The 25,721-nt window shown below is 37.5% G+C and overlaps 1 protein-coding gene across 2 annotated transcripts in view; it reads right to left on the bottom strand.

Annotated features, from left to right (window-relative positions):
- LOC115437781 (zinc finger E-box-binding homeobox 1-like) overlaps positions 1-25,721 on the bottom strand; it is a 149,789-nt gene that overhangs the window by 45,835 nt on the left and 78,233 nt on the right. For both annotated transcript variants that reach the window (XM_030161122.1, XM_030161123.1), the window contains exon 2: positions 15,100-15,279. In XM_030161122.1, the coding sequence (XP_030016982.1) occupies positions 15,100-15,279 (180 nt within the window). The remainder of the gene's footprint in view (positions 1-15,099; positions 15,280-25,721) is intronic.

Consider the following 25,721-nt stretch of genomic DNA (forward strand, 5'->3'; position numbering starts at 1 on the left):
CACTACTGCAGACCCATCACAGATTTAAGGTCCATGGTCATTACACAGACTTCTGTGAAAGACCGCTGTGACAGATAGGAGGAGGAGGAGCCTACGGTAGCCTGGAGGAGGAGCCTACGGTAGCCTGGAGGAGGAGCCTACGGTAGCCTGGAGGAGGAGCCTACAGTAGCCTGGAGGAGGAGCCTACAGTAGCCTAGAGGAGAAGCCTACGGTAGCCTGGAGGAGGAGCCTACGATAGCCTGGAGGAGGAGCCTACGGTAGCCTGGAGGACAAGTCTACGGCAGGCTGGAGGAGGAGCCTACGGTAGCCTGGAGGAGGAGCCTACAGTAACCTGCAGGGGTGTGGCCTGGAGGCACAAGGGAGATAAAATCGATTTGACGATTTCCCTTCTTTAAAAATCATCCTAATGAAAAAATCTGATTTCGATTTAAATTTGATTAATCCCACCCACGGTCAAACACAGAGGTGGGTCACTGATCGCCTTCTGTTGACAAATTAAATCTTGGTGATTATTGGACTTTCCAGGAAAACAATGATCTCAAACACACAAGTACAAGTAAAGCAAAGTTTGGTCCAGAAAAAGATGCTGGAACACCCTGCAGCGGTCTTTCCAGTCACCACATTTAAATCTGATTGAACATTTTTGTTGGGATTTAAAGAAGGCAGCACAGAGGCCATCAAACCGAACTGAGCTGGAGGCTTTTGCATGTGAAGAATGGAAACAGAATACAACTGAGAGGTATAAGAAGCTTGTCAGCACTTACTGAGAACATTTGTTAGAAGTTAGAGAAGCTAAAGGATGATCCCCAAAACTTCAAATACTGAATAATACTGTACATGCACATCAGGGCTGTAATGACTCATCAAAAAAGAGTTGATAACTAATGTACTCGTCGACAGGTCACTAGTGACATGCGCTTTTGTTTAAGGAAAAATGTTTATTTTATTTCTGATTGCAACTCTTGAGTGTTTAGTTGTTTGTGTGTCAAACATTGTTAGACACTGGAATTGTTCTACACAAAATGCACATTTGTTTAAGAGAAAAAAGTATTTTATCGCTGCTGCAATATTTGTTGAATATTGAAATGAACATCTGTTTAACAAACTTTGTTACTCATTCTAACTGTTATGAACCAAATGTTCTTGATAAAGGAAAGGAAATGTATTTTATTGCTGCAGTAAATATAAATAAGAGCCTGTTTTTTGTTCATAATGTGACTAATCGACTACTCGTTACTAGGGGTGTAAGAAAATATCGGTGTTGCAATATATCACAACATTTCATTTCATGATACTGTATTGATATGAAAAAGTACTGTATCAATATTTTTAGGTATTTGTTCAAGTGCATGTTTTTGGTGTTCTTTATTGTTTATATCTTATTTATTATTTAACTCTGTTTTATTAAAGAATGGTCATTTGAAGCATCACAAAAGCACTTTTTACTGTCTGAGAGGCAGATGGTAGTTCCTTTGTTGGGATCGCACAAAAATACTGTTCTGATGTTAGTTCTGAACTAACAGAATCTGAACATTTGAACAGGATCTTAAACTGTAATGTCTGTGAAACAGAATTTAAGTTTGAACACAGGAACATTTTGTGATATAGCTTTAGATCCTGTTGGGATCAAATAAAAATGTGTTTAGTATTTGTGCAAATTTCTGGTGTAATTCAATTCTACCAAGAAATAATAATTTTTAAAGAAGAAACAAACAAAAAATTACCTTTTTAACAGTACCATGATATATCATGATATATCGTATTGTGATCCTAGTACTGTGATTTGTATTGTAATTCCAGATTCTTGCCAATACACAGCCCTGCTCGTTACAGTAGTCGATGACTAGTTAACGATTGAAATAGTCACTAGTTGCAGCCCCAATGCACCTAATGAACTTCCAAGTTTAGTGAACTTCTGTTGTTACAATAACTCAAATTTCTATCAATCACTGTTTTTTGTTGTTTAATGAGGTTTATGGTCACTGTGTGTCATCAGTATCACTAAAATGTCTTTTGAGGTGATGGGGTAGAATGTTCTTTGTTGGAACTGTAAGTCCAAGGTAGAAGACGAAGTGTGAAGTGGAAAAACCCAGAAGAAAGCAGTGCTAATAATACAAGAGGTAAGCCGAGCAGGAGAATAGAAAGAGCTGAGAGAGCGTGTAGTGAGGAGAAAAGGAGAGAAACAAAGTCAAAGAGTGAGCAGCGCTCATGAGCACCGATCACACCATGTAAGGCTTTATTCACAACAATGAAACCAGCCTCGAGAGCAATATCTCTGAGTGTCACATTCCCGCTGTCTCCATGGTTTTAGTATTTCCTGCTTGGCTGTAACTAACTGCTGCTGAGATGAAGGTACATCCTTGCGTAGGCTGAGCTGTTTTCAGGGAATCGAGGATTAAAAGGCCATTGAGAAGCGGCGTAAACACAAGCCAATCAACTTCTGCTGTTGAATGCACACCCCGTTCTGCATTTGCTTATTAAATTTTGTGCTACTTAGCGCTGTTTCGTTTTGAATGCTAAGGTGTGTCATATTCTTCAAAGTGGAAGCGCTGAGCCTTCAAACTTACTTGAGGGTATCTGGAGGTTTAAGAATTTTAAAGAGCTTTTCCAAGCTATCTGAAAGTGAAAATAAATAAATAAATAAATAAATAAATAAAGATGCAAAGCTGCCAGAAAAAGATCATTTGTACGTCCTGTGGCTGGTGAAACTCCTGGAACTATAAAAGGGTTAGGGTTAAGAGGAAGGACAGCAGGATAGAGAAGTGACAGGAGGTTTCATATGCTTTTTAAAGCATATGAAACCTGGACCAGGACACATTCTCAATGACTGCAGGTAAATGTTACTAAAGTCTGATTTTTTTGCCCATGTGACCTGTATCCGATCTGTTAAAGACAGTTTGAACAGCTCTAATCCGACCCAGGCTCCTTTCATATGTGGTCCTAAATCCGACCCAGGCTCCTTTCATATGTGGTCCTAAATCCGACCCAGACCACTTCCATATGTGGTCCTAAATCCGACCCAGACCACTTCCATATGTGGTCCTAAATCCGACCCAGACCAACCCAGACCACTTTCATATGTGGTCCTAAATCCGACCCAGGCTCCTTTCATATGTGGTCCTAAATCCGACCCAGACCACTTCCATATGTGGTTCTAAATCCGACCCAGACCACTTTCATATGTGGTCCTAAATCCGACCCAGACCACTTCCATATGTGGTCCTAAATCCGACCCAGACCACTTCCATATGTGGTCCTAAATCTGACCCAGACCACTTCCATATGTGGTCCTAAATCCAACCCAGACCACTTTCATATGTGGTCCTAAATCTGACCCAGACCACTTCCATATATGGTCCTAAATCTGACCCAGACCACTTTCATACATGATCCTAAATCCTATACATATCTGATATTTTGTAATGTGACTTCAGTCTGAACGACCAAGTCGCATTTATCCGACCTTTATATAATTGAAATGCGACAAACGTCATAATTCTGCGTCCCAGGAGGAGGAGCGGTGGGATAAACATATTTACTTCTGTAAACACAGTCCAAACCAGCACGTCCATGTGGGCCCCAGAGGGGTTACCATTAGGCTGCATATAAAGGTCCCATGTGGGTTTGTCTGCAGTTTCCATGGTGACCCCACGTGTTTGCCCAGATCAGAATCAGAATCAGAGATCTGAATATATCACATTATTTATTCTTCACACTATTTACCCCACGATATTTATCTTTCATGTTATTTGCACTACTTAAATTCTGTTTTACAAATATCTGAGTTTGCAATACTTTTTCTTTTTTTTATGTAAATAACTGTACCTTTTACTGATATTTGTTGTTGTTTTACTAATATTTGTTTTTGTTTTACTGATATTTGTTGTTGTTTTACTGATATGTGTTGTTGTTTTACTGATATTTGTCGTTGTTTTAATGATATTTGTTGTTGTTTTACTAATATTTGTTGTTGTTTTACTGATATTTGTTGTTTTACTAATATTTGTTGTTTTACTGATATTTGTTGTTGCTTTACTAATATTTGTTGTTGCTTTATTAATGTTTGTTGTTGCTTTACTAATATTTGTTGTTGCTTTATTAATGTTTGTTGTTGCTTTACTAATGTTTGTTGTTGCTTTACTGATATTTGTTGTTGTTTTACTGATATTTGTTGTTCTACTAATATTTGTTGTTTTACTGATATTTGTTGTTGTTTTACTGATATTTGTTGTTGCTTTACTGATATTTGTTGTTGCTTTACTAATATTTGTTGTTGCTTTACTGATATTTGTTGTTGTTTTTCCGATATTTGTTGTTGTTTTACTGATATTTGTTGGCTGTCTGTAAATTCTTGCACTGAACCTGAGAGCTTTGCCTCCGTTTCGTTGCACTTGGTACAATGACAATAAAGAGATTCTGGCTGTGATCTGGGCAAACGCATGTGGGGTTACCATGGAAACTGCGGACAAACCCACATGGGACCCTTCTATGCAGCCTAATTGTAACCCTTGTGGGGCCCACATGGACATGCTGGCTGGGGTGTGTGTCTACATGGTCATGTATTCCATCAGGACCTCTTTAGTGCATGTGGGTCACTTCAGGGTCGCATTCAGTTCAGACTCAAAACTGACAGAAGTCACATTTAATGTGGAATATGAACGAACACACAAAAAAATCAAATTTTACACAAAAAATTTGAACTGTGCATGAAGACCTGCTGTGTGAACGTAGCCTAAATCTGTGCTTTAATTTGTGAGAGCCCCTACAGTCACCCCCCCATTCCAGCAGTGCTAATGAGGGACACCAGTACGACCAGTTTTCAGAAGAACCAAGCACTTACTTCCTCCCTCAATAACCTTCCACTATCTGTTAACTGATACTAAGTTTATAGGTCCACTAGTAGTTAATAAGTGATACTACAAGTGAATTAAGTACAAATAAGACCTCACTTTAGAGTGGGGAGCGTGTTCTAAATTAGGAAGACTTAGTTGGATATTATTACCAATTACAGTTACAGGGGTTGGACAAAATAATGGAAACACCTTAAAAAATCAACAAAATATAATTTAATATGGTGTAGGTCCGCCTTTTGCAGCAATTACAGCCTCAATTCTCCGAGGTATTGATTCATACAACTTGTGAATTGTTTCCAAAGGAACTTTAACCATTCTTCAGTTAGAATACCCTCCAACTCTTTTAGAGACGATGGCGGTGGAAATCGACGTCTTACTTGAATCTCTAAAACTGACCATAAATGCTCAATAATGTTGAGGTCTGGGGACTGTGCCGGCCATACGAGATGCTCAACTTCATTAGAATGTTCCTCATGCCATTCTTTAACAATTCTAGCTGTATGGATTGGGGCATTATCATCTTGAGGTGAAGGTGTTTCCATTATTTTGTCCAACCCCTGTACATAGAAATAGTGTCATGGAGGAGACCGAGTCATGCAACCACTTCCTCATTCAGTCAGTAGTTGGTGGTTATGTATTAACGAGTGCTTTCTAATGACTAATACAAAGCTAATCTGCAAATAATACCTGTGACAATAAGAAACTGGTCCGTGTTCAGTATGTGCACCTAAACATAAAGGGATACCTAACTCTGATTTTTTAATTTTATTTTATTTACAATATGTAAAACAAAACACACAGAGCTTTTATATCAGTGTGTGTCCTGAAACGGATTTAGTGATGCAAAACTGAGTAAAAATTGTTACTGCACCTCTACTCCAAGTGGGTTCCAAGGTTCTAATAGTTTTGGATTTTTCATTATAGTTTAGTTTGATTTAGTTTTGACTTTTTTTTTCTCTAATTCAGTTAGTTTTAATTTGTTTTCAGAACAGGTTTGCTAGTTTTTATTAGTTTTCATTTTTTTCTAAATGCTTAGTTTTAGTATTAGTTGTAGTTTAGTCATCTCTTTTCTCTTCTTCTCTGTCGTCGTATTCAAATAAATCCCAGACAGGAGTCTGCTGCTTTCTCTACCAACTTTAGTCTCCATGTTTCCAGGTAGAGTGGGGACCAGAAGACGACTGGAAACCACAAGTGACGAGAAGTGACAGACCGTGAAGTGTCGTATGGTAGCAGCAGCTAAATTACTAGAGCGAAATAAATCGCTTTTGTATCAATTGGACATTGACAAAGACGAAAACAAAGGGAATTTAATCCTTAATTTTTATATGTTTTAGTTAGTTTTGTAAGCACACAATACAGTTTCAGTTAGTTATCGTTTTGTTTTTTTTCTTTTAACCATAGCTTTTATTTATTTCAGTTGACGAAAATGTTTTTTCAATTCTAGTTTTCATCATTTTGTTAGTTTTTGTTAACGATAATAACCTTGGTGGGTTCAGAAAAAAAAATTATCATTAGCATTAACTAGGGATGTAAACAATTAATCGACCAACGGTTAATTGTCGATAAGAATTTGCTCGATTACATTAACAGTTGTCGGTTAATTGCCATTGTCCACCTGTCTACAGCTGTCCGAAGGCTACCTTTTGTCCTACCTTTTGTCTGCAACGCCGCGCGGCTGGGATAGCTGGTCATTGAACCGGATCATGGCGTTGATGAGTTATGGACATGGTGGAGCCAAAGACAGACCGGCCCATCTGTTTGTACACCCCCGACTAAATACACGCACAAATGCGGGGTCGGTATCAGAGCATTTTCCCTGGAGGTTGGTGTAGTCCACGGTCAGTGAGACAGAAGTTGAAAACATCCTCCAGGATCCTGATTCTGGACACAGGTATGTCAAGCATTTGCGAAGCTTCAGGACGTGGAGAAAAGATAAATGAGTGAAAAGTTTCACTTTTACTTCTGCGGGGGCACGGACTGCACCGCCCATAGGAAAGTGACGCACGCACGCGCGGTTACCAACCAACACGCACGCATCCCCCGGCCGTACTGCGCACGTGTGGTCGAGTGACCCCCCCGACACCGCCACCACCACCGACGAAACGCAAGCAGTTGAATTCCACAGGAAACACTGACTGTATCCAATGGTTCAATAAATCAGTCATTAAGGAATATGACATGGTTTTTTCATGAAGTGTATAAACTATATTTAGCTTTTATTCTTATAGACTGTATTGAAAAAGAAATTCAGGTTCTCAGGAAAATCGCCGCTTATCAATTAATCGTTAATCGATCAATAAGGTCAACCAACTAATGATTAATGAATTAATCGATAATTGGCATCCCTAGCATTAATGTTAATATTTATTTAGCAAAGCGCCTTAAAATCCAGTCATCTATAGAGGAATGTTCATTTCATTTGGCAAATTCACCAAAATAATAGCAGTATGGAGCCAATGAAATTCAGCTGGTCCTTTTTATTTATTTAAACAGTGCAGTGTGAAACTAAAACTGACTGGATCAAATATAGAAAATACAATACAACAAAAACATGAACCGTGGTTTGGATCTACACAAAACTCTAACTGAAAAGACTGAAAACACAGGCAGTTCACCCTGTCGTTCCTAAACCGACACCAGTCTGAGGAAAGAGGGAAGGAGAAAGGATACAGCGCATCACTGTGTTTGATCATATACTTGTGTGTGTGTGTGTGTGTGTGTGTGTGTGTGTTGTGCATAGATTGGCCTTTGCCATTGTGACAGTTTGAGTTTGAAGCTTTAATTTATTTATTTTATATTATTTTATTATATTGATTTTTCAGGGGTGCCAGCCAGGTCTCTCTCCTGACATATAAGATGTTCGGTTAGTCAGTGTAAGTCAGTCTTTAGCTTGAGTCTCAAACTACACAAAGGATGTGAGTTTTAATTAAACTCACACCCCACACATTAAATGACAAAGAAAAGAACACACATTCAAACCATGTAAAATTCAAAATCATGTATTAAACAATGATTATAAAAAAAATTCACACAAATTCAAACCCACAGTTGAAAACCCAACCCACAGAAAACCCAAAGTCCAAACTCAACAAAATCCACCAACCAAGCAAAAATTCGAACTTAAATCTTCCACAATTTAAACAGTCTTTTGAAAGAAGAAAGTAACAAAAAAAACAGTTCAGTCCATTTAAACAAAAAATTCCATTCCGGGTTTTCAGTTTATCAAAAAGGGGAAAAAAAAATATTCATTCAGTTCATTTCAGTTCGTTAGAAAAAAAAAACAAGCGCACAGTTCAGTTCAAGGCCTTTTTTAAAAAAAACGAGAAAGCAGAAAAAAAACTTACTCACAACACTCCAATGGTCGCAGTCAGTCAGTCCGTCAGTCAGTCCAGTCCAGTCAGTTTGTAATCCATTCCGGGTTATTGCTGCTGGTTTGCTGGTGTGTGAGGGAGACTGTCTTGCTGCAGTGAGATGGATGGATGTGATGCACCAGAGGGAGAAAACGGGCGGAGATGAACAGAGTTGTAAACGGGATTAACTGCCGTACTTTTTTGCCTCTACTAACGAGCTGTTGCTCCGACGCTTCCGTGTCGTGCCGACTCGAACGCACCGCCGCACTCTCCGAATGCGGATATGGGGGGGGGTATTTAAAAACTGCCGCCAACTTCGGGCGAATTAGGTGTCGATGCTGTGGTGACAATTTCCGGCGTGGATCTGGATGCCAACATGCATGTTACAGGGTGTGTGTGTGTGTTTGGGGCAACTTCCAGGTTGTCACACCATATGGTGATGTAAACAGACAGGCAGAGCATCTGGTTGTTCAGACGGGGCTTTCCCCAAAGCTAAGGACAGCACAGCACCACCATCAAAGACAAATCAAAGACAGAACAGGTACATGGACACACACACACACACACACACACACACCGTATCTGACTCTAAACAACCACATCTAAGTATGCACACAGCTGTGATGTATGCACATGTAAAGCCAAGAAAATGGCTGCTTTTTATACTTTTCTTAATAAGGGAGGAAAAAAAAAACACCAGTCCAGATTTAAGCATTTCTACTGGTTAACAGGATTAACAAATATGGTAACACTACAAAGCAATGCAAAGCATATATTCTGTGTTGAAGCGCAGATATGCGCAGAACTGTGACCCAGTGGTTTGTGTATTACTGTTTGAATGCATAGAGGCTGCATTTTGGTTAATGCTGTTTTGGGCATTTTGGAACCAGAAGAGGTCATACACCGGTTGGACCAAAGGGTGGAGATGAGGAAGTGTGAAGATGGATAAGATGACTGATAACTTACTGAAAACACAGACCAACCACACTGCTTACGAACAAATCTAATGTTAACCAACTGTTAACTAACTTCTACTGATGCTAAAAAGCTGGATACTGTAGTGAAGGACTAGTAAACTTCATGAAATACATGTGTAACAGACCGTCCTTTGGCTTCTTGAGTTGATTCATCTTATTTGGACGAACTAGGGAAGAGCAGGGGATGGAACTTTGGTGTGTTTTTGGTACAGTGAAGGAGACCAGTGTGTGTGTGTGTGTGTGTGTGTGTGTGTGTGTGTGGGGGGGTATGGGGAGTGTGCACCATATCTACCGAAAACCCAAAGTGAAACTTTACAGGCTTTAAACATCCTGCTGTGCCTCTGTTACACTCTCTGTTGTCATGTTCACCACCCCCCCGCCCTTATCAGCACCCCAGCCTCAGAATAAAGTATTTTGTTTTTGTTTTTTTGCAGCGGTGCCGCTGCTGAATGTACAGTGGTATGCAAAAATCTTAGAACACTTGTCAAATCTTAAGACACTGGTGGTTTATTTGTTCCCAGAGCCTGAATTTCACTTTTTTGCCACTCCAAAAGGTAAAAGCTGTGATTGTTGCCAAGAAGGGGGGTGGGGGTGGGGGGCACACTAAATATTAGAGTAAAATGTAAAAAAAAAAGGACTGCACTGATAAATTTGTAGGAAATATTCTCCGTACCTTTGCCTTTACCTTTTGCAACGGCAAAAAAGTGAAATTCAGGCTCTGGGAAAAAAATAAACCACCAGTTTCTGAAGATTTGACCAGTGTTCTAATATTTCTGCACACCACTGTATACAGGGGAAACCCTGCACATGGGGTCCACTTAAGTCCACTCTGCTCATACTGTGTGTGTTCCGCTTCAATGTTCACGTGGAAACTTAAGGCGAGTGTTTGCGTTCTTCACACAGGCTACATGTGTTTGTTGGGTACACCTCTGTATTGTACTGAAGGCTCTGAACTGAAACGTTTCGGTACAAACGACTGCACCGCTCCACCCCTACTGCTATAACATAAACTTAGAACACTTCTATGTTAAATGCCTAGTACTTTTAGCTACTTGTGAAATGCTAACACACACTATTGTGTTTGATAACAGTAATGAAAAGCTGATGTTATGTAACACACTAATTAGGTCTAATTAGACTGTCCACATATTACTAGATCCAATTCATTCTATCAGCTGATGTAGCTAAGTTATGCTTCATCAAACATTTGTGTAACACCATCCTTTTACAGACTTGTTAGTCTGACTTCACAAACACTGCTGTAAAACACACCTGTCAAAGCCCACGGGGCAAAAATCAAGGCTTGTATCATCCCTGAAATCTTACAGTAATCTGGTGTTACACTCAGATTCTGCCCCAGTAGCCTGAGTTTCAAGCAAGGTTCTAATAGTTTTGGATTTTTTATTGTAGTTTAGTTTTATTTAGTTTTGACTTTTTTTTTCTCTAATTCAGTTAGTTTTAGTTAGTTTTTAGAGCAGGTTTGCTAGGTTTTATTAGTTTTCATTATTTTCTAAATGCTTAGTTTTAATTTAGTTTTAGTTTCTTTATATCTTTTCTCTTCTTCTCTGTCGTCGTATTCAAATAAATCCCAGACAGGACTCTGCTGCTTTCTCCCAACTCTCCATGTTTCCAGGTAGAGTGGGGACCAGAAGGCGCCTAAACGACAAGTGACAACAAGTGACAGACCGTTAAATATCATATGGTGCCAACAGCTAAAATTGCTTGAGGGAAATAAATCGATTTTGTATCAATCTGACATTGACAAAGATGAAAATGAAGGGAATTTTATTCATAATTTTTATGTTTTAGTTAGTTTTGTAAGCACACAATACAGTTTCAGTTAGTTATCGTTTTTTTTTTTTTAATTATAGTTTTTATTTATTTCAGTTAACGAAAATGTTTTTACAATTCTAGTTTTCGTCATTTCATTAGTTTTCGTTAATGATATTAACCTTGGTTTCAAGCCAACATATCTGACTCTTGTGAAAAAGTTTAAAAGTGGTATGGCAAGCCCCAAAAAACAAAAGCGTCCTCATCCCACGAGTTCTGACAGACACATTTGTGCACAGCAGGAAGTGCCTGTAAGAATGAACCCAGGGCAGAGACTGTATTACTGACAGCTGTGTTAGCCTGTTAGGAAAAGCTTGGGATTTATGCGGGTTTGGTGGATGTAGGCGCCAGAGATTACAGTGAAAAACCTCAGCATGACTGCCAGCCAGATGATACATTATTTAAAGGCAGTTTTGAGGCATGTCTGTTCCTCAGCCTCCTGTCAGTGCTTCCACCAGCTCCACATTTTCCATGGTGCACTCTCCTACCGCTCAGACTTGCCGTGTGATCAGTCTTTACTTCACGGCTGCAGTGTCACCTCACACTGAACTGTGCTGGTGTTCAGCTGACTTCAGCATCTCACACACACACACACACACACACACACACACACACACACACACACACACACACACACACACACACACAGCAGAATGCTTTCATCTATAAATGCATGTGTTTGTGTACACTGGAGCGTATGTGCATGTGTGTCACCCTCTTTCTCTTCCTGCCATCACACTGTTTAATTAACAAAATGCCCTGAGCGTGCACTTTAGCCTTTTGTTGTACTGTGACTAGGGCTGTGTATCGGCAAGAATCTGGTGATATGATACAAATCACAATACTAGGATCACGATACGATATATCACAATATATCATGATACTGTTAAAAAGGCCATTTTTACCTCCACCAAGGAGGTTATGTTTTTGCCGGCGTTGGTTTGTCTGTCTGTTTGTTTGTTTGTCTGTCCATGTGTGAGATAACTCAAAAAGTTAGGGACAGATTTGGATGAAAATTTCAGGAAATGTTGATACTGGCACAAGGAACAAATGATTAAATTCTGGTGATGATGGGGGGGGCTCACTGATCTGCCTTGGCGGAGGTCTGCGCTCTCTGAGTCCTTTCTAGTTTTGTTTGTTTCTTTTTTGTTAAAAGATTATTTCCTTGAAGAATTGAATTACACCAGAAATATGCACAAATACTAAACACATTTTTATTTGATCACAACAGGATTTAATGTTCTATCACAAAATGTTCCTGTGTTCAAACTGAAATTCTGTTTCACAGACATTAGTTTCAGATCCTGTTCAAATGTTCATATTCTATTAGTTCAGAACTAACATCATTACATTATTTTTGTGCAATCCCAACAAAGGAACTAACATTATTTAATAAAAGAGTGTTAAATAATTTTAAATAAAAGAAAAACAACAAAGAAAACTGAACCTCCACAATATCTGCATTTGAATGAATACCTAAAAATATCGATATAGTACTTTTTAATATCGATAGAGTATTGTGAAATGAAATATCGTGATATATTGCAGAACCAACTTTTCTTACACCCCTAACTATAACACAATGTACAGCAGTGAACATCAGTCTGCTGCTTTTCTGATTTGGTTCCACTTGATGCGTGGATAATCTCACCACCTGTTCTGATGTATCTACTGAAACAGAAGAGCACAGACATGAGTATAAAAAGATCACTGTGTTACCACTGGATAACATGACCCTCCTCTAGCCATGGAACACTAAATGGTAAGGTCAAAAATATTCAAGTCACTGGCACCAAACCAGCAAAAAATATCCATTCACTTATCGCAAAGGTCCAATGTATGACATTTAGAGAAATCTACTAGATTTACCCTCCTGCATCTATAAAGAAGTTGTTTTACTGCTAGTCTTTGCCTTTTGTGGCACTTTCTTTATCACCAACTCAAGTAAAAACTTCTTCTAACTATTATCTATTACTACTGTTTGCATTTTAATCTACTTGTATTCAATATCAGGCATTATCTGCCACTACTGTTTGAGTCAAGCCCACAGAGAAGAATTAATGTGAGCCATGTGTACACGTTCCAGAACTGTTTAGGATACAGCTGAGAAAAAGGTTGAGTTCATTTACTAAAAAGTCCACATGTGAGACTGCAAAGCTGTTCAGGGTACAAGTGTGTGTGTGTGTGTGTGTGTGTGTATTAGGGATGTAACGATATGAAAATTTCATATCACGGTTATTGTGACCAAAATTATCATGGTTATCATTATTATCGCGGTATTGTTGAAACTGTGCTCAAAATGATCAAAACGTACTTATACACACACTGAAATAATTTAGCAAAGTTATTTTTTGAAAAACAAAACAAAACAAACAAATAAAATAAGAGGTACAATGTCCCTTCTGTTGCAGAAACATTCAAATATTAACCCTTAGTGGTCTGAGCCCATTTTGTCTGTTTTTCAGTCCTTTTGATTTTGCCTTTATGTACTATATAAACAAACGTTTACTATACCCATGTTTGGGATCTGTTTTTTCAGCTCCACTTCATTTATATCATCTGCGTATTATTTTTTTCACTTTAACCTACTATAAAAACATAGGCAAGGCAAGTTTATTTATATAGCACATTTCAGCAACAAGGCAATTCAAGGTGCTTCACACAGGACATTGAAATACAACGAAAAGGGAAAAAGAAACACATTTAAAGCATTATAAAAGAAACATGTAAAAGGTGATTAACAACAGCAAGTAAGAAAACAACACATAAAACCCAAAAATATAAAAACACACACATATTAAAGTAAGAGTTGCAGTGCAGATAAACATAAAAGGCCAGAAAACACAAAAAAAATATAAAATCCGATTTGAAAAATGAATTTACTTTATTGCATAAATAACTCACAGATGCTTAACGAACCTTTTCAAAGACTTTAAAAGTGAATATTGGCTCCAAATATTAGGTATAGAAAATTAAAATTGTAATAAATTAAAACTATACTCAAATATTTGACAGAAAAGCAGATCTTTACACAGGCGTTTTCTCTGGAAAAGTGCAGTAATCAAACACGGTTATCATGATAATTAGAATTTTAATGGTAATACTAACTGTCTGCAATTTTACCACAGTTTATTGTTATACCGGTAATCGTTACACCCCTAGTGTGTGTGTACTGACCAACACCCAGCTGGAAATGTGTGTTACAGTGTGAATCTGAAAGAGGAAATAAGATATCCTTCTCATTAAGGATGTAATGATTACTGCTATAACGATAAACCGCGATAAAATTGCAGATGGTTAGTATTACCATTAAAATTTTAATTAGCATGATAACCGCGTTCGATTACCGCACTTTTAGGGGAAAAAACACCTATGTAAAGATCTGCTTTTATGTCAAATATTTGAGTATAGTTTTAATTTATTCCAATTTAAATTTTACATACCTAATATTTGGAACCAATATTCACTTTTAAAGTCTTTGAAAAAGTTCGTTAAGCATCTGTGTGTTATTTATGCAATAAACTATATATATTTTTCAAATCGGATTGAATATTTTTTTGTGTTTTCTGGCCTTTTATGTTGATATAGTAGGTTAAAGTGAACAAAATAATAGATGATATAGATGAAGTTGTGCTGAAAAAACAGATCCCAAACATGGGTACAGTAAACATTTGTTTATATAGTATATAAAGGCAAAATCAAAAGGACTGAAAAAGAGAAAATAGGCTCAGAGCATTAAGGGTTAATATTTGAATGTTTCTGCAACAGAAGGGACATTGTGCCAATTATTTTATTTTATTTTTTCAAAATACAACTTGGTTAAATTATTTCAGTGTGTGTATTAGTATTTTTTGAACATTTTCAGCACAATTTCAACAATACCGCAATAATAATGATAACTGATAATTCTGGTCACATTAAACGTGATATGAAAATGTTCATATTGTTACATCCCTACTTCTTATATTCATTAAAGCCTGTGAGTAGATAACCTGTATTCACCTTTTACACACATACTCCATCCTGTGCATTAGCTACACACAGACCCCCCCCCCCCACTGGAAACCTGGTGTGCAGAGGATTCCTCACCTCCGTTCCAGGAGCCGTTGTGTGGTAATACTGTTGTGGTGACATCATGGCTTTCCTGCGGCGTTTTCCCATCAGCCTCTACGGCCTCCGTGTCCTGCAGGCTGTCCTCCTCCACAATATGTAGCTTGTCCTCATCATCTGAGTCTGAGCTGGCCTCCAAGCCATTATTGAAATTTGTCACTGTGGAGACAACACACAGAGACACAAGAAGATGAAGGATGATCTCCTGTCAATCAGTTTCTGTATATTAATAGATACAATCGTTGGCGGTTCCAGTTTTACAGCAGTTCTCCTGCATCCTAAACCTGAGGAGCGATTACACCCTGCTGCTGTAATCAGATCCTCATTTGCATGTGACTTCACAGAATTAATGACAATTACTGACTAACATAAATGACAACAGCAGGAGCAACATTTGACCTGAACAGGATGAAAATGAACAACAGTTTATTTATTTTGACAAGTCCAGTTCCAAACCTTCAGCTACTCCTGATTAGAATGTCAGAACTGTCTACAGCAGTGGTCTTAAACTCGTTTTCTTTCAGGTTCAATATTCAGCCCGATTTGATCTCCAGTGGGCCGGACCAGTAAAATAATAACAGAATAACCTGTAAATAATGATAACTCCAAATTTTTGTCTATTTTAGTGCACAAAAACCTCCCAATTAATTTATAAAAATACTTATTTTAGAAACTATCCAAAATGTGAATAACCTGAAAAAACTGGAATTTCTTAAGAAAAATAAGTGCAATTTTAACAAGGCAGAAAATTGTTCAAATTGTGCTTAATTTTCTCTAGACATTTCAGGTTGTTCATATTTGTTCAGGTTATTCACATTTTATTGTTACAGGATAGTTTGCAAATGTAAATATTTTCACAATTTAACATTATTTTTTGCACTAAAACAAAGACATAAATTGAAGTTGTCATTATTTATCGGCATAATGTAAATTTTTTTTTCACATCAAACTGAGAAGAAAATATAGTCATTATTTCTAGTCAGTTCTTCTGCTGTTATTATTTGACTGTAGATCAGATTGGTCTGTATGTGAAACTGGAACTACAATGAGGTCCACAGCCTTGACTGTGGAATTTATACACTTTGCAAATTCATCTCAGGGGCCGGATTGGAACCTTTGGCCGCATTTGGCCCCCGGGACGCATGTTTGACACCCCTGCTCTAGAGGACATAGTACCATGGTGTCACTCACTGGTTTGTGGATTACTTTTTTGAAACCATGAGTTTGGCTTTTTGGCCCACAGATACTTCGCTTTGGCAGCCATAGGCAATAATATTTAACCCTTAAGGGTCTACGGTCACGGCCCCCTGACTGAATCACATGACATTTTCAACACTTCGGAAGTTGGTCATGTAGACCACTGAAGACAAATGCATTTGAAAATGCTGACTTGAAACACTCTCCCACTTTTTATTTGATGTTAATAGAGCAAATACAAGCGGAGATATGATGGTTTGAAACCGGAGCAAACAAACGTGTATAAAAGAATGAAAATGAGGTGGGGGGGGGTTATATTTCTGACCATTTTTCAAAACGGAAAAAACTCACCGAATCTGCGGATTCTAATCCCCAGATTGCATTAGCATTACAGGTAAGGGTGAGGATGACCCCCACCTGAACTGGATGTGGAAACCGGGAAGACCGGGGGGAAGGAGGTGAGAAAACTGTAGAAAACGCCTATGTAAAGATCTGCTTTTATGTCAAATATGTGGGTATAGTTTGAATTTATTACAATTTTGATTCTAAATACCTAATATTTGGAACCAATATTCACTTTTAAAGTCTTTGAAAAAGTTCATTAAGCATGTTTTTGCTCTTTATGCAATTAATTATATAATTTTTTCAAATTGGATTTTAACTTTTTTGAGTGTTTTTTGGCCTTTTATGTTGATATAGTAGGTTAAAGTGAAAAAATAATAGACAGATGAGATAGATCAAGTTGTGCTGAAAAAAAAGGCCCCAAACATGGGTATAAATATACATTTTTTTTATACTGTATATAAAGGCAAAATCAAAAGTACTGAAAAATGGCCAAAATAGGCTCAGACCCCTGAGGGTTAAACAGGAGGTGACACCCATCACTACCTGGCACTAATAGGTCTAATAACAGAGGAGACAGACTGTGTGTAATAACAAACAATGCAAATGTGGTTCAGCTATGCTAGCAGGCTGGGTTATAATTGTGTAGTGGTAATTTTCATGAAACATGCATGACAGACTGATTCTAGTCAGTCTTGTTAGTGTGATTTCTGAACAAAAACTACATTACAGTGCTGTCAGGGACAAAAACAAAAAAGATTTAGCTCTGGAGAACAAGCTGTCAAACACAGATGTCAATCAAAGTCCTAAAATTTTATTAACCTAGTAGTAGTAACAGGAACAAAAAAGTAGACGTTTTATTGAATCCAAATAAAGAGAATAAGACCATAAGGAATCCTGGGGGAAAATATACTGACAGTGTTTCTACACATGTTGTGAGTTGGTTTTGAATGGAATTAAATTGAGCCAAGGTTTTTTGGACCTAGTTTCCATTGGCTATCAGTGGAATGTACTTTACAGAATGCCAATGACGTGCAGTAACTTTAATTTCAAGTTGCAGATGCTGCGTCTTGGTCACACATGATTGTTATTCGAATTCCTAAAACCATTTTTTTGCCCTAAAACAATTTGGAGTTGTCATTATTTCTTGGCTATCATGCTGTTATTTTACAGGTCTGGCCCACATCAGATTAAATTGGTCTGAATGTGGCCCCCCTGGAAGAAAATGAGTGTGACATCCCTGCTTTAAAACATTCCACATCCCAGGCGTCATCATCTCCAACCTGTGTCGAACATAATCGTCACCACACCAGTCAATCTGTGACTCATGGAACAAACAACTTTCCTCTCTTCATGTACAAGGAGCACACATTAAAAAGGATAAATGGCCCTGCGTGTGTTTTACACAGGGCTGCAGTCGGTGGGTTTGTCTGTGGGGGTGCAGCCTCTTAATGGAAACACAGTGTGAAAAATGAACCCCCCCCCCAGTCCAAATGTGAGGAGAGTGTTTTGCACAAAAGTGGTAGATGGCAGAATGACGGAGCTGTAGTGGAGTGATGAGCGCTGTGCAGTGAGTGTTCAGCTGCTTTTATGCCATCAGCGTGTGTGTGTGCAGCCCCGGCTCCATGTGAACACAAATGAGTGCATGGTGTGTGTGTGTGTGTGTGTGTGTGTGTGTGTGTGCGCGTGTGTATGTGGGTTCTCCACAGGGAAGCGCTGTGTCTTGACAGAGGTGCTGAAGACGCCTAATGAGCAGTAAAGCTGTGGCTGTTTGTTCACAGGTGACAGGTGCGCGCACACACACACACACACACACACACACACACAGGTCTCAAACCACAGAACAAGCAGTGTGTCTGTCAATGTGTGTACCTTCAAATGGCATTAACTGCTCACACACTGTGGACCAGATGAGACACAACTAACCCACCCACACTTAAAACACACGCACACACACACACACACACACACACACACACATTCTATTCTACACATACACACATAAAGTTACATGCGCAGGTATTTCCAAATAGGGGTGTAAGAAAATATCAGTTCTGCAATATATCGTGATATTTCATTTCACAATACTGTATCGATATTAAAAAGTAATGTATCGACATTTTTAGGTATTTATTCAAATTCATTTTTGTTGTTTTTCTTTTTTGTTTATGTTTTATTTATTATTATTTAACATTCTTTTATTAAATAATGTCAGTTTGTTTGTTGGGATTGAACTCAAATACTGTTCTGATGTTAGTTCTGAACTAATAGAATCTGAACATTTGAACAGGATCTGAAACTGGAATGTCTGTAGAACAGAATTTCAGTTTGAACACAGGAACATTTTGTGATATAGACTTAGATCCTGTTGTGATCAAATAAAAATGTGTTTAGTATTCGTGCATATTTCTGCTGTAATTCAATTCTTCGAGGAAATAATCATTTAAAAGAAGAAACAAACAAAAAATTGCCTTTTTAACAGTATCATGATATATCGTGATATATCATATCGTGATCCTAGTATTGTGCTTTGTATTGTATCGCCAGATTCTTGCTGATACACAGCCCTATTTCCAAACATATTTCTGTCGCTGGCCCAGACAGAGGTGTGACGCTGTGAATGCAAAAATGTGTGTGTGTGCAGGTGTGTGTGAGTGTGTGTGTGTGTGTGTGTGTGTGTGTGTGTGTATGTGTGTGTATGTGTGTGTGTGTGGTGTAAGATCAATGCATGTCTGGATCGATGTGTAGGGTTAGATGTAGAGCACCATAAACAAAGCAGTAAAAGGCATGCAGGAGCTGTGCTTTGTGGTTGAATAGAAGCTGATTCATACAGAGAAACCTGACATTTGACCTTTACAACCGTTGCTGCTTGTTTTGAATCCATACATATGGGCTGGGCGATAAAAAAATAAAATCACAAACCTGGGTGTAGATCAAATGTACTGTAAATAAATATTATACACATTGGACATCTTCACTCACACTGGCAGGTAAATATTCCTACTGAATAAATGGAAATTTTCTACTGTGTTTTGGTTTCATGTAAAGACTGTGAAGTGAGATGCATTCACTGCACCTTGAAGTGAAAAAGTCAGAGCGGTGCATCCCTACACTAAATGTGCAAAAAACCTAAAACATCCAACAGATTGATTGAGGACTGCATATCCTTTTGTATGTGGATAATATGAAATTGAATAAATGCTGTCCATTAGATAACAAAAAGAGTCTGAATCTGCAATAAACATTCCCTTTGCTTGAAAAATGTACTGGCTCTAAATGCCATCATGTGACATGATAGCAAACATGTGACCACAATCACCCTATCAGTGATGAAAATGTTTGATTTACAGATGCTCTTCGTCTAGACTTCCTCATGTGCTTTTTTTTTTTTTTTTTCCAGTTTTGTCTGATCTTAAATTAAGTGGTGTTTTCAGTCACGCTCCACCGGCAGTAGACTGTAACCTGTGCATCTATATTTGGATGATCACGAGCCTAAATAATAACTGGAGTGGATTTCTGTGGTCTAGACAAATACAGATCAGCAGTGTAGAAACTAAACCCAGTGCAAACAGCTGAAACACACCATTACAGGAGCCGGGAAAACCAACAACGCCTCATCAAGACAAAAACACACATTATTAAGCAGACAGGCTGGTAACAGGTCTAATAATAGTAAGGTCTGTATTTTCAGAGGAACAGCGGTGGTTCTTGAACAGCAGAAGCTGCCTGATGCAAACTGGAGGGAAGTGTCCATGTGTGAGGAATCCCACACATGGACTGGATACTCCACTGGTGTTCTCTGTGGACCGCAGAACTCGGCTCAATATGGATCATGTGGATTTGTTGCTCTGTGAACAGTTATGTTTTCACATTTCCCACAGTTTTAAACACTGTTGCAGTTTATCTCACAGGTGTCAAACATGCAGCCCGGGGGCCAAATCCAGCCCGCCAAAGGATCCAATCTGGCCCGTAGGATGGATTTGTGAAATACAAAATTTACACTGAAGATATTAACAATCGAGGATGTCAAAATCATTTTGATTCAGATTCCACATACAGACCAATTAGATCTCAAATAGGTCAGACCAGTAAAATATTATCATATTAAACCTAGAAATAATGAAAACAGTCAATTTTGTCTTTGTTTTAGTATAAAAAAGTAAAATTACATGAAAATGTTTTTATTAAAAAAACTGTTATTTTACAAAAAATGTGAATAACCTGAAATGTCTTAAGATACATAAGTGCAATTTTACCAATATTCTGCCTGTTATTAAATGTTTTGTGCATTTGTAATTGTAATGTAAGTTGTAATGCACATGTGTAAATGATAAACTGATAATCTGAGGCAGAATATTGTTAAAATTGCAGTTGTTTTTCTTAAGACGTTTCCAGTTCTTCATGTTATTCAGATTTTTGTAGATGTAAACATTATCATAATGTCACTTTACTTTTTCACAGTTATTATTTTACTGGTCTGGCCCACTTCAGAACATATTGGGCTGAATGTGGTACTGAACTAAAATGAGTTTGACACCCCTGGTTTATCTGTTCGAACACACACTGAGAAGAAAAAACTATTGTGTTCCTTTAACCCACGATCCAAACAACCACTGGCAGCTACAACCATCTACAGATGTGAAATGGTTAATAACTTCTGATCCACTAATCCTTTCAATATCTGTAAATAATTCGGGTTATGGTTAGTGTGTGTGTGCTAACATCCCCACACCTGCAGGTGCACAGTTGATCCTTTTGAGTTGATCCATACCATGGGGGGGGGGAGGGTTTGAAAACAACTGTTCCCACCAGAACTCTGATCCTTCTGCTGGTGTGGACATGTGAAAACAACTGGACTAGTGAACTCCTGCCAAAATGAGGAAGACAGTGTAGGCAAGTCTGTCCAACTACACATGCCTCTGCTCTAAAATGATCATCTCAAGTACAATATTAATAACAATAACGATAAACAAAGTGCCTGACACAAAAACTTGATCAACAAGCAGATTGACTCCAGGGATAACATCTGTTAGTAATATTTGAGGATAATAGGAGGGTTAAATACAGGAAAATACCTGATTTTCATGTAAAAAATGCAAAACACATAGGATAATATCATAATAAATGGTGATAAATCACTTAAGAAAGGTTAATTCAGGGGTCTCAAACTCATTTTCTTTCAGGGGCCGCATTCATGTGGCCCCTGAAAAAAATCTGCAGTGGGCCGGACCAGTAAAATAATGGCATAATAACCAATAAATAATGACAACTCCAAATTTTTGTCTGTGTTTTAGCCAAAAAAAACAAAACAAAACAAAACATTAAATTATGAAAATACTTATTTTTATAAACTATCCAAACAAAAAAAAATGTGAATAACCTAAAAAAACAAAACAAAACTGAAATTTCTTAAGAAAAATTAGTGCAGTTTTAACAATATTCTGCCTCAACTGGTCATTTCTCCATGTGCATTATGGATCGGATCTACGAAGACACTAAACACTTAGGCAAAAAATTGTTAAAATTGTGCTTAATTTTCTTTAGACATTTCAGGTTGTTCATATTTGTTCAGGTTATTCACATTTAACTGTTACAGGATAGTTTGTAAATGTAAATATTTTCAGAATTTAATGTTATTTTTTTGGCACTAAAACAAAGACAACCATTTGAAGTTATCATTATTTATAGTCATAAAGTAGTATTTTTTTCAAAATCAAATGAAAATTTTTTTAGATGCACTTTTAAAAATTTTTATGGAACGTCCTTTGCAGTAATCAGTGTTTTGTTTATGTTTGTTTCAATAAAGCTGTGAAACTCTTGTCCCCTACAGAGGACACAAATGCATTCCTGGGTCTCAGGAGGATATGCAGGGACTAGATTTTAAGACAACTGAAGACTTTTCAATGAGCTCACAGCAGACATGAGTCAGAGGACAGCCCATACTGAAATGACATCAAATGCCCCTGAAGCGTCTTCTCCTCTGACCACAGTGAAGTTACCCCAAACAACAGGCAGGGGGCAGCACCTACCACACTCACCAAAACTAAGAAAGACAACCTCTGACTCCAAACCTGAGGATGTAAACACGAGAAGCCCTAAAATAACTGATCTGACTGTAAATCTAATCTAATCGTGCAGGAGAAGAACAAAGAGAGGGAGAGAGACAGAGAAAGCAGTCCACATCTGTGACGGACGGAGGCCAAATACGAGAGGAAGAGCCACGTCTAGACCATCACATTCCTCCCTTCCTGTCATCAATCTCTCTCATTAAGAGCATTTCATAACATGGCTCATCACACACTGACTTCACACGCACAGTTTTGAAAATAACTCTTACAATGAACGTTTTTGGCACTTTTTTGCACATTAATTCATGTATATGTATGTTTACACTACTACTACTACTACTACTACATTTGCACATTTTATACTACCTTCAAGTTTTTAATTTTAGCCTTTCATACAGTATATCTCCATTTTGTACGTACTTTGATTGCACACTTCATAATTTAATACTTTTTTTAAAAGATGTCTATATCTTATTATCTTACTATCAATGGACTTCACAGTATTAGTTTAACATGTGCACAAATTAAAACGAAGATTCAGCCAAATGCCATCAGTGGAGCTAATGGAGTCACCTGACACAATGGAAACAACACCACAACGGAATCAGTTGGAGAAGTAGTTTATCAGGCAAGAGTTTGAGGAAACTGTGTTCATAAAATGTAACGAGTAATGGCATAAATTGTACAAATGTAATGGAGTAGAATGGACAGTACTGTACATGTAACGGGGTAAAATTAAAAGTATGCGTAAACTATTATTTTTGTTCAAGTGAAGTACAGATACATAAAAATTTACTGAAGTACAGTAACCAAGTAATAGTAGTACAATGGTTTGTATGTTTGTACAGTTTTACACTAGAAGTACACTATAAAATCATAACAATGAGGCTGTAATTGCATGGTGCACTAATTACAAAAAGGGTGATAAATCAGTGTACAGAATTCCTAAAATCCAGAACATCTCATTTGGGTTTATTTGCTTCAACCTTCCTCTAATTAAACAGACTGCCTCAAATAAACATAAATATACAACAATGACCACTGAAAAACAAATCACCCAAAAATTACAAACAAAACAGCCACCTCAGTCAATCAATATCCAGAAAATTCCAAACCCACATCCACCTTTTTAACCCTTAAAGACCCAAACATCCACCGTCAAACAAAACCATCTACTGATCTAAACTGTTTAATACCTGTTGATCAATCAATCAACCAACCAACCAACCAATCAATTGATCACATTTTATTCATATAGCGCCCAGTCGTAACAGAAGCAATCTCATGACACTTTACATATAGAGCCGGTCCAAACCAGACTCTCAAGCCAATTTACAGAAACCCAACAGAATTCTATCAATCCATGTCAATAATTGGTGTAAAATACAGTTCTTCATCTTTTCATGGTCATCAGATATGGCCCATTTGAACGTTCAGAGGCTCCGTAGTTACCGTGGAAACGCCGTCATCTTCTACAACATTGACTGACCAGTAAAACCCATGGAGTCGGATCAGTGACAGTGGATGGACACACTGGGGTTATGTTCAGTTAATGACAGATTGGACTGAAAAAGACACTTTTACTACAGTTTTCTCTGTTTTGATATAATAACCTTTGATTTTACTCTGAGCTTTAACCCTGTAAAGCATGAACCATTAAATCATTGACAGAAAATACCAGTTCTTTAAAAGTGGAACGTTTATTGGTCCTTCTGAATAACCCAAAACATTTTTTTTCAAATATCAGTTTCCATGTATGAGTTTCAATTTTGTATCATATTTGATACAGGTCTCAATGCTCAAATATTATCATTTTTGAACAAATAAAAACATAATATAACACAAACATGTCTAACAAATTGTTAATTCCTTTTCTTCCTTCTTCCTCCCTCCTCATTAATGATTAGGGCTGTGTATTGGCAAGAATCTGGCGATACAATACAAATCACAATACTAGGATCACGATATGATATATCACGATATATCATGATACTGTTAAAAAAGGCCATTTTTGGTTTGTTTCTTTTTTAAAAAGGATTATTTCCTTGAAGAATTGAATTACACTAGATTTTCCTGTCTTCAAACTTAAATTCTGTTTTACAGACATTAAAGTTTAAGATCCTGTTCAAATGTTCATATTCTATTAGATCAGAACTAACATCAGAACATTATCTTCGTGTGATCCCAACAAAGGAACTAACATTATTTAATACAAGAGTGTTAAATAAAAATTAATAAAATATAAACAAAAAAGATGAACAAAAATAACAAACATGAACCTCCACAATATCTGCATTTGAATAAATACCTAAAAATATCACATATATACAGTACTTTTTAATATCAATACAGTATTGTGGCATGAAATATTGCGATATATTGCAGAAGCGATATTTTCTTACACCCCTATTAATGACAGTCTTGTAGTGTCACTGGAAAGGTCTCTGATGAATGAACTCCTCCCCCTGGTGGATTATCTGTGTATTGCATGTATCTAATAGTATACATCAGGTTTTTAAAGACAAAAAATACCACACTGATCATGTTGAGGGCGTCAAAACTCATGTATCAAATATGATACATTTGGCATTATAGGGTTAGCGAATATCCACATGATCAGTGAATTAAATATAAGAAAACACCAGATTTTCACTGAAAAATTCTAAATATAATGAATAATATTATAATAAATGGTGATAGATTACTTGGGAAAGAAGTTGTGACAAAAGTTGTGGGTCTTTAAAGGTTAAATTATATGTTGCTGAAAATGAAGAAATATACATTTTCAAAACTAGTTCCTCTGTGGAAAGAATAGTCGTATTTAGAGTCTGATTTCCTCTAACTGTCCAGAACGATCAGCTAAACCCTGTGTCTGACCCACCACAACAGAACCCTGACTGGACCACATGGCCTGCTATGTGGGTCAAAGGTCAGTTGCTGTGCAGTGGGAAGTGGGGGAGGGGGACTGTGTGTTGTTATTGGTGGTGGTGGAGG

This window comes from Sphaeramia orbicularis, chromosome 17 (genome assembly GCF_902148855.1).
Source record: "Sphaeramia orbicularis chromosome 17, fSphaOr1.1, whole genome shotgun sequence".
NCBI lineage: Eukaryota > Metazoa > Chordata > Actinopteri > Kurtiformes > Apogonidae > Sphaeramia > Sphaeramia orbicularis.